Below are 14213 nucleotides of genomic sequence, written 5' to 3'. Positions count from 1 at the left end.
AGGGTTATATTTATTGCAGCATCTGTGTTTGTGTTTAAAATACTGTTTATTTTAGCAAGAACAAGGTTGTGATTCAACATTGGTTTCAGGTTAGTGGAAAAAACTGAGATTGTGGTGTTTTGCTTTCTAGTCTTCTGTCCTGTGTTTATGTGAAAAACACATGAAAGGAAAACAGTGAAATCTAGTGGAAAAGGAGTTACTGACCTATGTTTGTGTTATTATAAATGTTCCCGTGTTTCAATTAATGGATCTTTACAGTGGAATATCATGCCAGAATGACAAAGGATGTGTTAAATCTGTGAGTGTTGGTCTGGAAAGGTAGTCTACGAAACGTAGACGTAGAGATGGAGGTGTGTACGTGTGGGTAGAGAAAATAGTCTGCAAGGATATATAAACTGAGTGGAGAGAATTAAAAGTTATTTCTATGTGGTAGCATTAAAAAAAAAAAAAGTTACACTCGACGGAGGGGAAAGTAAAGGAGGTTTATCTTTGGACTCCTGTCCTCTGGTCACAGCTCTCCCTTGTGTCTTCAGGCTAGAAATCCACATCTGGATCTCCACCCTGAGCCCCTTTCCATCTTTCAAAACCTAATGTCCCTATGGCCCTGCTCTTGCCCATGGTAATAGCTACATATGTTCATCCATTATTTCACTCTAACTTGTTAAGTGCTACTGATATATTACCTGTCAGCCTCATTCCCAAAGATAAGCTTGCAAACTAAGGACTTTCACAAAGGACCCCATGAGAGGACCATGGAAGAGGGTTCCAAACACGAGGACCACTTATCCGTCGGTCAGCTCTATCGAAATTTCATTTAAGGAAGTCATGTGAATTTTCAAGGATAAGTTTCAGAAACCACCTCCTTTCCATTCTTTCCACATGGTTGAGAAGAACCAAGAGCCAAAACCAAAACAAAGAAAAGGCAAATGAACCCCAGATACCTAAGTCAAGAGCTCTGTGGGTAAATCATACGCTTTAGGAAAATGAGCTTAAGCAAGCAGGGGGTTTTTTGTATCTGTTCTCTTCCCAGTGCCTAGAAAAACGTCCAGCACAAAGCAGTAGACGGTGTCAGGAGATACACAGCAAACGTAGCTCCCAATCTTTCCTACGAGGAGCCTGAAATGAAATGGACAAGCACACAGCTGAGTATAAAGCCCTCTTCCTGCCATCAGCCATTGAAAGGTGTGTTTTAACTCATGGGAAAGAAATGAAATCTCTGATATTCAGAGGCAGCATTTGATACCTGCTCTTTCCAAATAACCCGAGTGACATGTTAGTATCCTAAGGAGGTAAGAAACATATTTTCCAAAAGCTGATAATAGTTTTCCTTCTCAAGGGTAGCTTTAGCATGTATTCAAGTTCTGAAGGATCCATAACTAACTCTAATTGTACAGAGATGTTTTGTGTTGGGATTACTAACTCAATCCTGAAAACAGGAAAAAAAAAAAAAAAAGAACTCAGCAACAGCTTTCCAAAATACCCACGTGTCCCTTGAATATAATTCAAGGATTTGGTTTCTATAGTAAATATTTTTATCTTATCTGAAGGTTGAAAGTCATATGTACATTTTTTCCCCAGCTTTCTAGAAATAGCTTTTTCACATCAATCAGAGATCTTTTCTTTCCCCAGATTCCCCACCCTTTTTCTTTTTTTAACCTTTATTTCCTCTCTCTGAGTGGGAGAAACAATGATTGTTTTTGTAGATATTTCTAGATTATTTTCCTCAGCTGTTCCTGGGACTATCTTGTTCTCATCCATTTATAGCTCTTAGAGTATTATTCATTCACTGAAAATATTTACTGTGTACCTGCCACTTACCAGGCATTGATCAAAAAAAAAAACAAAACAAAATACCCTTGTCCTCCTTAAATGTCCTATTATTATAAGAATCGTAATAAGGAATCACAAGCAATTGTAACAAGCACTGGAAACACACAATTAGTACAGTTTGTTAAGTTTCATGAGAGCAGAAATTCACAGTGATGGAGGAGGACAGGCACATAGAAGTAAGCAATCAGAGAAGACATCCTGGAGGAAGTGACATAACCTCATAGGGGGCCTGGCAGCTCAGTGGTTAAGAAGACGGGCCTGGACCTGACAGCTGAGGTTCTGCTATGTAATAGCTGTGTACCTTTGGGCATGTTTCTGAATTTCTCCTTATCTATACAACAGGGAAAATGATAGCCTTACCGTTTCTCTATCAGGCTGTTATGAGGACTAAGTAAATTGAATACTTGCAAGAGCACAGAGCAGAGCCCAGCTCATAGCAATTGCTCGGTGAATTTCAGCAGCCTCAGTCGTTATTAGGCTGAGGCCTGAAGGGTGAGTAGTAAGAAGTAAGCTGGGGAAAGGGGATGAGAGAGTAGAGTTACAGAGGGAACAGCAGGTGCGAGCTCTCTGTGGCAGGAGGGCGCATAGGTATTACAGAAACAGAAAAGAAATTCCATCCCTCTAGGACTAGGGTGGGAGGTAAAGGAAAGAAGCAAAGACTCGTGATGAAGCTGAGGAGGTCAGCAGGGTTGATGTAATTAAGGGCCTCATAAGTCATCTCAGGGCTTTGTAGGACTTTATCCTACAAGCAATGGGGAGCTAGTGAGGGTTTTCAGCCAGAGAGTGACAGGGTCAGATTTGCATTTTAGAAAGAGGGCTTCCCAGGGCTTCCCTGGTGGTGCAGTGGTTAATAATCCGCCTGCCAATGCAGGGGACACAGATTTGATCCCTGGTCCGGGAAGATCCCACATGCAGTGGAGCAACTAAGCCCATGAGCCACAACTACTGAGCTCGCGTGCCACAACTACTGAGCTCGTGTGCCACAACTACTGAAGCCCACGCACCTAGAACCCATGCTCCGCAACAAGAGAAGCCGCTGCAACGAGAAGCCCGTGCACCACAACGCAGAGTAGCCCCTGCTCACCGCAACTAGAGAAAGCCCAGCAACGAAGACCCAACACAGCCAAAAAAAGAAAGAAAGAAAGCTTCCCATGCAGGGAAGGGGCTGGAGGCTGGGAGATGGGGAGATGAGTTAGGAGACTGGTGTAGCCATCTTGGGAGAAGATTGTGCCAGCCTGGAGGAAGGCAGTGACCGTGGCAGTGAGATGGAGAGAGGATAGGGTTGGACAGGTGTAGGACTGACTTAGGCTTTAGAAACTGGGTGGAGACTGGCGCGATTCTCTGAGATAGACTAGAGGGAGGAGGAGTGTGGGAAGATGACGTCTAGTTCCGGAAGCACTGCATGTGAGGTAGTTTGAGACAGAGGAGTGGAGCATGTATGAGGTCCCTTGAAGAGACACATTCATAGTGACAGAATGTGGAACACTGGGTACCAGAGGCTGGGGAAAGGGGGCAAGAGGGAGTTGGTGTTTCATGGGTACAGAGTTTCAGTCTGGGGTGATGAAAGTGTTCTGGAGATGGACGGTAGTGATGGTTACACAACAATGTGATTATACTTCGTGGCACTGAACTGTACACCTCAAAAGGGTTAAAATGGTACATTTTATGTTACATATAGTTTACAACAATAATAATAAAAAGATAGAGCACATGGGCCTTTATTCCTAGAAAAATTTAGAAGGTCACCGAAAAGAATTGTAAAGGCTGGCTCCGTTAAGGCCTCCAGAGAAAGACATGATCAGCTTCTACATTTTCGAAAAGATGAACGTTTTTAGCCAAAGAACAACAAAACTGACAATCAGATAATCCCTCATACTTTTCCCCTTGAGAGAAAATTGTTAAAAAAAAAAAAAACTTGAACCAAGTATAAATAAAAAGAGACACAAACTTCAAACTGCTTAACAACAAAGAAGGAATTAGAATGTGGCTTAGTCATGTCAAACCAGATTCTGCCCAAGGGAAACTGATGGAGGAAAAACAGTTAAAGACTCATTGGAGATTACAGATAATGTCTGTTATAATGTTTAAAGCCAAAGATAGAAATGATAAATGTTTCCTGTGTTTTCCACCCAACAGTGAACAGTAAACTAGATGTTTTGCTAAAAGAAGAATATTTTGAATAGATGCTTTGTTTAACAAAGTCAGGGGTGCAGTGACAGAAAAGGAGTTGAAATAAAAATATAGGAAGAGCCCTGGAACATTTTTTAAAATAACACACTTGAGCTTCATTGTTTGTTTATGTATTATTTGCATGTAATTATTCTTAAGTGATATGTTCCTCCAAATTTCTTCAACAGAAACTCGTGATGACTTTACAACTGTCAAAGATACTGGATTATTGCTCCTCTGGGTTATTTTTTCACTGAGAAGATAATTCAGTCAAAACATAAGTCATGAGACTAGCGGTGTGCGTGGAGAATTTTGTATTCCCCACGTTTGTAAATGCCTTTCAAATACTGACATCACAACCGTTGTTAGCATTTCTTTAGAGGAATTCTTTTTCATTAAATTATTTGATCATTAGAATGTGCACGTTCCCAAGAGGATGCAGTTTTTGGAAAGTAGCAGAACTTTAATAAACTTCAGTTAAAGGAACATATCCATCAGCAAGAATTTAAATAACACTCATCATGCTGACTTCTACGTGAAGTGCAGGGATGACTATAAAAGTGTGAAACTTGGTCTCTGCCCTTAATTGTGAGTCTGTGTATCTTTGAAACCAAGGGACTCTCTCTGTTATCCTTCACTGTATTTATAATGGTTTTAGAGCAGAACCTGAGGATATTCTGAGTGGGAAGATTCATATTGTGATAAGGAAAGGAAATCTATAAAAAGCATTGCTGTGAGTTTAACAAATAGTGGCATTGCAGGACTGGCAAATGACAAAAACCTGGCTTTTTCTTGGTCCCGGTCCCGAAAAGGTGGACCAAGAAAAAAGAAAACATGAACGTGTTTCCTTTCCAGTGCCTGTCTAGGCTGTTTTCAGTGCTCAGCTGGGAGTGGTCGGACCTTCCTCCATAAGCAGTAATGAAAACCAGACCTCCTGGGACCTGCTTGAAGCATAAAGGAACTCAAAGACCAGAAAATAGCCAGGGAGGGTGGGAGTTAGCTTGGGGAGTGTAGCGGATGGATCACATTGATGAGCTGCTTCTTTCAGACAGCTGTCTTCTGTGTTTCAACTCCCAATCTTGGGCCAGTTTATCTTTGCACCGTGGCCGAGAAAGATATTAATACTGCTTAAGACCATCTTCCTTCCTGGGCCGTTGCTATTCTGCTTAACAAAATAAGGTGCCATTTTGTTTTCTTTTATCGAGGAAGGAATCCTCAGCTAAGATGACTTAACATGGATTTGTCTTCAAAAATATACCGAGCTCTTTCCTCCTCCAGATCACCTACAGGCATTACCTTGTTGCTGCGTTCAATCCCAACATAATCAGCCTCTTCTGGAATTATCACAAAGAGCTCGGCTTCGTAGGCACCTTCCCCTTCATTTCTCGCGTTGATTATTAGCGTAAGGTGGTTTTCATCTCCAATGATGACCTGATGCTTATCTCTAAAAATGCAGTTTAAAAAGAATCATTAGGTACTGTGCATCTCTGGATTCATGGGTATTTTATTTAGAGGAAGATGTAAACATGCAAGACTGGGAAAAAAAACAAGATGGATCGTCATGAGGGGGTGGTGAGAAGAATCAAAACTATGTCTGGATGAGAAGGACAGGAAAACATCCAGGGGTGTTCTGGTAAATATTTAACAACCAGCGCTTCAAACTAGTGGTTACCAGTGGAGGAAGGGGCAACATCGGGGGCGGGGGCAGGGGGAGGTACAAACCACTGGGTCTGAGACAGGCTCACGGATGTATGTACAACTCAGGGAATAGAGCGCCTACTTTGGAATAACTGTAAATGGAAAGTAACGTTTAAAAACTGTATAATAGGGCTTCCCTGGTGGTGCAGCGGTTAAGAATCTGCCTGCCAATGCAGGGGACACGGGTTCGAGCCCTGGTCCGGGAAGATCCCACATGCCGTGGAGCAGCCAAGCCTGTGCGCCACAACTACTGAGCCTGTGCTCTAGAGCCTGTAAGCCACAACTACTGAGCCCGTGTGCCACAACTACTGAGCCTGCACTCTAGAGCCCGTGAGCCACAACCACTGAGCCCGTGTGCCACAACTACTGAAGCCCGTGCACCTAGAGCCCGTGCTCCGCAACAAAAGAAGCCACCACAATGAGAAGCCCGCGCACCACAATGAAGAGTAGTCCCCGCTCACCGCAACTAGAGAAAACCCGTGTGCAGCAACGAAGACCCAACGCAGCCAAAACTAAATTTATGTATTTATGTATTTTTAAAAAACCTGTATAATAAAGTAAAAACCAGTTCTCAAAAACAAAAGGAAACAAAGAAAACCAGGATGTGTAGCATTTGCCGATTCCAGTGGTGTAAATCCTCCCACTGTGATCAATTTCAAGCTCCCAACATACTTAACGATCTGCCAGCAAAAATTCCCCAAAAAGTTAACAATTAGCTCACAAGCCAGGAGGAGACGGCTTCAGCACATCCCTGAAAACATCCCATAGGAGGAAGATGGGCAATGGGAAGAGAGGGAGAGAGGTGGTTTAGAAAGTAGGAGGGGAAGCTGAGTGTGACGCAAAGTGGAAAATAAGAGGGAAGAAAGAGGCAGATAAAGGAAGATCTCAAATAGCTGATTGTGAGGTATTCTGAGGACATTTAATTCACTCCAGACTTCAAATTGAAACAGCATTTGGAAATGCCTACTTGTGACCCTTAAGCAAAGCTATTGCTTCGGACAGTGGCTAGATTATGAAGTTTGGAAAAAGTCCCCTTGAGAGGTTACCAAGAAGCTTCCAAACACTGGCAGCAAGATAGTTCCTGGGGTGGGGATGGGTTGAGGCAGGTAGAGAGGAGAGCAACCGGAACCACCAGAGATGAGTTAACTTCAAACAGAAGCATTTCCCCCCACTTTTGGTGAAGGATGGAACGGCTCAGGCAAGGTCTTGGGGTGTGTCACTTGACACCAATGACAAAAGACCTAAGCCACAGGCTAACCCAAAGTGTAGCCAAGCTCAGAAATTTCACGCAGTGCACTTATTTTGGTAGTGGCTGGAAGTGTATACTTTCTCCAGAGAAGCTTTAAGTAAACACCTGTATGCCATTAGGTAAAATGGACAAGCTTATTTATTTAAACTTACGGTCTAGCTGACAGCTTCAAGTCAGGAATGCACATGTTATCTTCTCCACAGTCGACCAGGATGTGAGCCTGTGTTGTGGAAAAACATGTATCAGGAAGAATCTGGGAAAACCTGAATCCCGTCCTTTCTCTTGAAAATTATGAATGATCCCACAAGTTAAACCAAAGCTTTCCTTTCACTCTGCATGAGTCTACCTAGCTAGAAACTCTGTTCGGCAGTGACCTCCCCTTATGGGCTAGCTTACTTAGGAGCCCGATTCCAATTCATTCTGAAATGTCTGTAAAGAATGCTACTCTGGCCGATGGTTTGAGGATTACAGGCTGTACTGCTTCTATTACGGCCACATTTTGAACAAATTAAATCTTGGTTCCACAAGGGGAAGGGCTTCTGAAAACACAGGGATGCAGTGTTTCAGGAAACATGTTCAGAAAATCTCCCAAATGTTACAAGTGTGTATGCAGGAATGAAAACAAAAGGGCCTGCATTTCATCTTAAGGTCACAGGAGCAATGCCCAGGGCCTGATTGAGAATATACCATCAAAGACGGGCCAGGACCTACCTGTTCGGTAACAACGTTTTCCCTGTAGTAATTCAATATCGGTTTCACCTCCAGACCTTCTTTAAAGGTGGATTCATCCAAACTGTAATTCAAACTAATGTTGATTGGAGACAGTTTATCTCGGAATTCAGTTTCATCCTAGGGAAAATAATCACAAACTCAAGAAAGGCCCTGTAAAATGGCTGCAAGATGTTAGTTGGTGGAAGGCAGGCAGCACTTGCCTCTGGCCATTAAAAGTGAACCATGAAGTAACTACCACCCCAGCGGGCCTAGGCACATGCTGTGGACGTGGCATAGAGAAGCCAGTTTAATGAACGTATGTTCAGAGTTGGAATCATTTAGGCTTCGTTGAAATACATGCTTCTGGAAGCAATCTTCAGGTTCTCCAGATCTTCAACAACTCACATGGATTGGTCAGATTGCACAGTTAAAAATCAGTTGCACAGGAAACGTCACTGAAAGTTTCATGAACTGGGATTTTTATCTTAATGAGGTTGGCAGAATTTGTAAGTCCCCTTGGGCTCAGAGGAAGAAAAACCTCTCGATTCTCTTCCTTTCTTAGCATCTCTTTAAGTCCTTGTTTGCATGAACTTCAAAACACCTTCAGCACATCTGAAGTTCCCTTAGAAAAAGCACCAGAACCTTCCTGGGAAGGGAGGGGGTAGTACCGGCAGCAAGGTCTGGACACACAGGAACTCCCAAACCATGGAGTGGGCATGCCGCCCTTCAGCCGGATGCCAGTATCAGTCATAATGAGACACGAGGGTCGTGCACCAGCTTTTCATTCTACAATGTGTTTGTAAACTCTGCTTTCTACAGGTTTTCCCCTTACTATATCCCCTCAAAGAGGAGACCAAATGAAAAGAGGCTTCACAACGTCATCACCGGTAAGAAGATGAAATAACTGTATCATAACACGTTTTGGCTTTTTATTTCATGGTGGGTTTAGGAGTTATTGTAAAAATCCATTGCTTTAAAAATGTAATTATAATTTACTTTTAATAAAGCCTTTGAATGCCTCGCCCTTCTCCTAAGTTGGCTCAGAAATGCACATTGATAAAATCTGGCCGAACATCCTCACGTAGGATAAAAATTCAAATAAATTGTGTCTAACTTTTATGTTTTTTGCGGGGAGGCAGTTGGAAATGAAAACCACCTGAGTTAGCACTAGTACTAAGGAGTGTACTCAAAACAAGAAGAAGCTTAGGAGCAGAAACTCACACAACATTGTAAATCAACTATACTCTAATAACAAAAGAAAAAAAAGAAGCAGCTTCGGAATTAAAAGCAATACATCATTAGGTTGGCTGAAGTCAGGCTCAACAGAGGAGTGTGTGGCTTTAAAGATTTCTCCTATAAAATGAAAATAGATGTGGGTCTGTGTGAACCACTGTGATGTTTAAATGGAGAAAAATGGTTGGAATTTGGACTTCAATGTTAGAGGCCAGAAAGGTGATTCTGGAACACTTACTCGAAGGTAAACGGTAAAATCCTGGCATTGGAGGGATTTCTGCCCCTTTATCACGAGAGGGAAGACGAGATGTGACTGATGGTTTTCAAGGAAGAGCGTGCGTTTAATGGCTCCTTTTTGTTTCAGGGAATCTAACTGCACCTCGGCAGTCAGGCCTAAAGGACAGACATAAAGCAAATATAATCCAGAAAGGAAAAGTATTCAGTGAATGTAGCGCTTTATCAGAGATACGAATTCCTATTTCAGCTTGCTTATTCAGGAAACATTTTTTCCATAGTTGGGATCAAAAATAATACACGAGCTGCAAAGATTTGATAAAATACTCCCCAAGCTAAACAACTTGTTTTGTAATGGTTTTACACAAAAAGTCATTTCCCCCATAATTAGGTCTGTTCTTGCAGACAATACCAATTATTCAAGGACTGTTTATGTAGAAGTTCCCATATTTGTAACAGAAATCTTGGTGCTAACGAAGAGCTCTTTGAAAGCTTTAAATGGTCTGTGCACCGCTTACTGTTGACTTTTCTTGATATGGTATAGGAGTGGAAAACTGAAAATATGCTCACCGATTGTGTTTGAAATGCTCTGGCCTGCCACAGATGCACACACTCTTAAAGAAAAGCTAGGGGAAATAATAATTTATTGGTTAATAAACTTTTTCAATCTGAAGTAGCAAACTTCCTTTACCTTACCCCAGATAAAACGAATGCTTTATTTTTCCTCTATACTTCTCTTAGTGTACACACACACACACACACACAAAACCAAACAAATAAATATGCATATATTTATTGATTGATATATATACTTATCAAAAATATATTTATATACATATATATATCCAACAATTCTAATACGATTAAGAAAGGTGACATTATTACATAGGAAGGTAATACTTAAAATATTACTAGAGGTCGATTGATTTAATCAGTGGATTAATTGATCAATTACTTGCTGCCTTTTTTCAAGAAATGCATGTGAATATCTTCCATGTGCCAGGGAGTGAAGAATTGGGCAGACCAGCAGGGGGACAGCTAGTGGCAGAGCCTGGAGGTGAGCAAGCACGTGACCCCAACTTGAGGAACCTGAAGAAATCTGGTGCGTTAGAGAAAGATGGGGAAAGCTGTAGGAAGCCGAGGCTGGCTGGGTCAGTAGGTAGGGAACAGGGCTTTGAAAATCACTTTAAAGAATTTGGATCGAGAGGTGCAAACTATTAGGTATAAAATAAACTACAAGGACATATTGTACAACATGGGGAATATAGCCAATATTTTATAATAAGTATAAATGGAGTATAATCTTTACAAATTGTAAATCACTATACTGTATACCTGTAATTTATATAATATTATACATCAACTACACTTCAATTAAAAAAAAGTATTTGGATTTAATTCTGAGAGGCATGGAGCATCATGGTACGATTAACCCATAATCCACTCTCCATGGAAGGAGATAAGAACTCAGGCAGGTGCTTGCCAGGAGTGGGATATAATTTGAGGCAGAGACACCAGAAGAGGGAAGGGAAAAAGAAGGAAAATGGGGAGCGTAGAGTGACCATCTCAGGCTTGGTAAGCACAACAATACAGTGTATAAGGTCAATAAAAAAAGGATGGATGTGTAGGAGAGACCTTTGTAGTTTTGCCTTGAACATGCCCTAAACTCAATCCAGGGAGGTGCCTGCTGTGGCTTGTAGGATGGCCTGCACTTGGGTCTATCCTGTGGCCTTGGAGGGAATGAGGACCGGCCAGTGGTCTCTGCCTGACTGTTGCATGTGCTGACCTCCCTATGGAAAAATGTCAAGCTCTAAGCGCCAGCGTTCAAGATGGGGCTTTTTCACATTTCTAAGAAAGTAAAAATGTAAGAAAGTACTTAAGTATGATTTAATGACAGCCTTAACGTTTTTACTAGTAAATACTCTAGTATGATTTGAATATTTCCACAGAATCCAAAAGGAGTAAATAATCTCTAGTCGTGCTTTAATTATGTGTCAGCTTCCTGTGTCAGATATAATGAAGATGTGTCACATCTGGGATTCATCTAGCTCCCGTGACCTCAGTCAATGTCTCCCTTCAGGGTAAGTAATTTGTCACATACCATTAAGCCAAACGTTTTCCGAGATGTCTCTGCTATTTCAAGTGTTTGCACCACTTCCCCAGAGAAATCATGAATTCCAGCCCACTTCCACTTCAATTGGAATAATTCAAGAAAGATGAATAGTTAATCACATCTTTAAATTTTGTAGCAGGTCTGGCTTTCAAAATTGGAATTTTTTCTGTGTCTGACTTTTTTGGAGGTACTTGGGTATGTGTTAAAATTGTTGACCGTTTTTCTATTCATCCTTATACTGAATAGGCAAAACTCATTAGCTTGTATAAGATAAATTCCTATTTGTAATAAAATTATCATTATATCTATAGATTCAAATAATTTTACATACAGTATTTTGTCTAACACAATTGAGAAGCAATAAAAATTTTTGCAAACGAGATAAAGTTATGAATGTGAACATTATCTCCTCCTTTTGAGAAGAATTTGATTTAAAAACGATGTCATCAGCTGAAGGGTCACTCGGTTTATAAATTATATGTCAGTGTTATTCTATACTTCTTAGTTCCCCCTTTCTGTTATCTTTATATCATTAAGTGGACGATTTTAACTTTTTCATACAAGTTTAAATAACCGCTACGACTTACTGAATTATTGATAATAGCACTCCAACCTAAACTTTTTGGCTTATAGATGTCTTTAGCAGAAAAGAGTTGCCAAGTTATAACTTTCAAAGCATTCTCTTCTGATCTAAAAAGAAAACCTCACTGAAATATTCATTCTGAATTTACAACATTTATATTATGTTATATGTAAACACACACATATACATCGTATGTTTTATATAACAGATACTTAGGTGCACTCACAGGTCTATACCTAATTATAACGCACACTTGTCAGAGAAAGCTGTGAATTATTATTAAATTAGAATTAAAATTTCAAACTACCATTTATGATCATAGTCAATATGAATAGGTCTGACTGGAGCAAAAAAACTCCATTAAACCAGCCCAGATCCCTCATCACATAATTTCTAAATGAAACTGTTGGGCTATACTTCTGGTGCTTCAGAAGGCAGGACAGTACCTTACAAATCCTCTAATACTAGTCCTAACCCAATGCAGGAAGGGTTAGAATAATGACCTGGTGATGTAATGGTGCTCGTAGCCACATATGGGAGAAGAGGAATGAGATAAATGTGAAACAGGACTTAAAAGTACAAAGCAATTCACTTTTCAATCTAACCAATTCAGTGCTCTTTCAGTGATGGCAAATATCAGGTTTTACATAAAGTTAGGCATATCTGAAAAGTTTTTCCAAATTTGAAAAGGGGATAGTTACTAACTTTTATATTTATAAAATATATTTTTTTTACCAAATAGCTTTTTTTTTTTTTTTTGCGGTATGCGGGCCTCTCACTGTTGTGGCCTCTCCCGCTTCGGAGCACAGGCTCCGGACACACAGGCCCAGCGGCCATGGCTCACGGGCCCAGCCGCTCCGCGGCATGTGGGATCTTCCCGGACCAGGGCACGAACCCGTGTCCCCTGCATCAGCAGGCGGACTCTCAACCACTGTGCCACTAGGGAAGCCCTACCAAATAGTTTTAATCTTTCTCATTAGATAACAATTATGTGAATATTTATGGGTTGGCTTTTTTTTTTTCTCTCTCGTTTAGAAATGCAAGTAGCAGAAACTTTATAAAATTACACAGCTGGGCTTCCCTGGTGGCGCAGTGGTTGAGAGTCCGCCTGCCAATGCAGGGGACACGGGTTCGTGCCCCGGTCCGGGAAGATCCCACATGCCGCGGAGCAGCTGGGCCCGTGAGCCATGGCTGCTGAGCCTGCGCATCCGGAGCCTGGGCTCCTCAACGGAAGAGGCCACAACAGTGAGAGGCCCGCGTACCGCAAAAAAAAAAAAAAAAAAAAAATTACACAGCTGTTTGAAAGGCAGAGAAATTCACATTGAGGGAAATGGAGAACTATTTCCCAGTTAGAGGTTTACTTAATAGTTTTCAGATGTACAATACAAGATTATATCAAATACAGACAAAAATTACAGAAAAGAAAATCAACAAATGCTTTTCAATCATTTTTTAAAAAATGAGCTAAATTCCTATAATACATTTTAAAAGGTATCCGAGAAACACATTCGAGACTGAACCCGCTGTTAATTTTCCATCTTCTAATACTCTGAGTTACCCATTCAAAATTTTTGTATGTGAAAATAAAACATCTTTCAGGAAATGGATGGAATAGAATCAAATAAATAATTGTAATTTGCCCACGTAACAAATCTGATTTAATGCAACAAGAGTTCGTGAAAACAAGGCAATTTTCTTGTTAAAAAGTAATATTCATGTCAATCCCAAATTCCCAATCTGCTATATTTAAAATAAAATGCCTTTCCATGAAAAAAACAATTAAAAAATAAAAAAAATTTTTTAAATAAAAAGGAATATTCTTTCCATAAAACCAAACAGATCCCACAATCTGTTAAAAAAAAAAAAACTTCAATTTTTAAAAAAATTCAAAAACTGAAAAATCCTGAGAAAAGATGATCTCGTTCGTAACAACATTTCACACCAGAGTGTGCCACACATATATGCTTTAAAGAATTCAGTCTAGAAGTCCATTCAGTGATGAATGCGCAAACAGAGGACTGTTGGGAGAAATACCAGTTTTAATACTTGTGCCCAAGTAGCACTCATTGTTCATTTCATGTTCATTTCATCCAGGGTTAGGAGAGATGCTAGCTAGCTCTTCCACATATTTTCTCAGATCAGGTTTTCATTATAATATTTTATGGTTTCATACCATTTTAAAATGTGCTCAGGGCATTTCCCAGCTACTTTCAGAAGCTGCTTAAGGGGAAGACAGGCCTCCCTGAACCGAGAGGTCCCAGCAAAGGAGGTTTTTCAAAGAATTCTTCAGGGTCCTCTACACCCCCATCCACCACCCTCAAAGGCTCTGACTCCAGTCTGAACCCCTGTCCAAGGCCATGAGCAACGTGCTGAAACTGGCTTCTGTGGGTCTA

The 14213-nt window shown here is 40.7% G+C and overlaps 1 protein-coding gene and 1 long non-coding RNA gene across 3 annotated transcripts in view; one reads left to right on the top strand and one right to left on the bottom strand.

The window, feature by feature from the left end:
* LOC117196125 (uncharacterized) overlaps positions 1-14213 on the top strand; it is a 224209-nt gene that overhangs the window by 4844 nt on the left and 205152 nt on the right. The window contains exons 2-4 of the long non-coding RNA XR_004476189.2: positions 1031-1182; positions 8477-8544; positions 11074-11205. This is a non-coding gene — a long non-coding RNA (uncharacterized LOC117196125). The remainder of the gene's footprint in view (positions 1-1030; positions 1183-8476; positions 8545-11073; positions 11206-14213) is intronic.
* ITGA8 (integrin subunit alpha 8) overlaps positions 1-14213 on the bottom strand; it is a 178849-nt gene that overhangs the window by 68310 nt on the left and 96326 nt on the right. For both annotated transcript variants that reach the window (XM_033403460.2, XM_004278600.4), the window contains exons 16-20: positions 9695-9750; positions 9129-9283; positions 7658-7795; positions 7099-7166; positions 5296-5443 (exon numbers count right to left, since the gene is read on the bottom strand). In XM_033403460.2, the coding sequence (XP_033259351.1) occupies positions 5296-5443; positions 7099-7166; positions 7658-7795; positions 9129-9283; positions 9695-9750 (565 nt within the window). The remainder of the gene's footprint in view (positions 1-5295; positions 5444-7098; positions 7167-7657; positions 7796-9128; positions 9284-9694; positions 9751-14213) is intronic.

Source organism: Orcinus orca, chromosome 2 (assembly GCF_937001465.1).
Source record: "Orcinus orca chromosome 2, mOrcOrc1.1, whole genome shotgun sequence".
Lineage (NCBI taxonomy): Eukaryota > Metazoa > Chordata > Mammalia > Artiodactyla > Delphinidae > Orcinus > Orcinus orca.
This window is presented reverse-complemented; position numbering and strand designations above follow the sequence as displayed.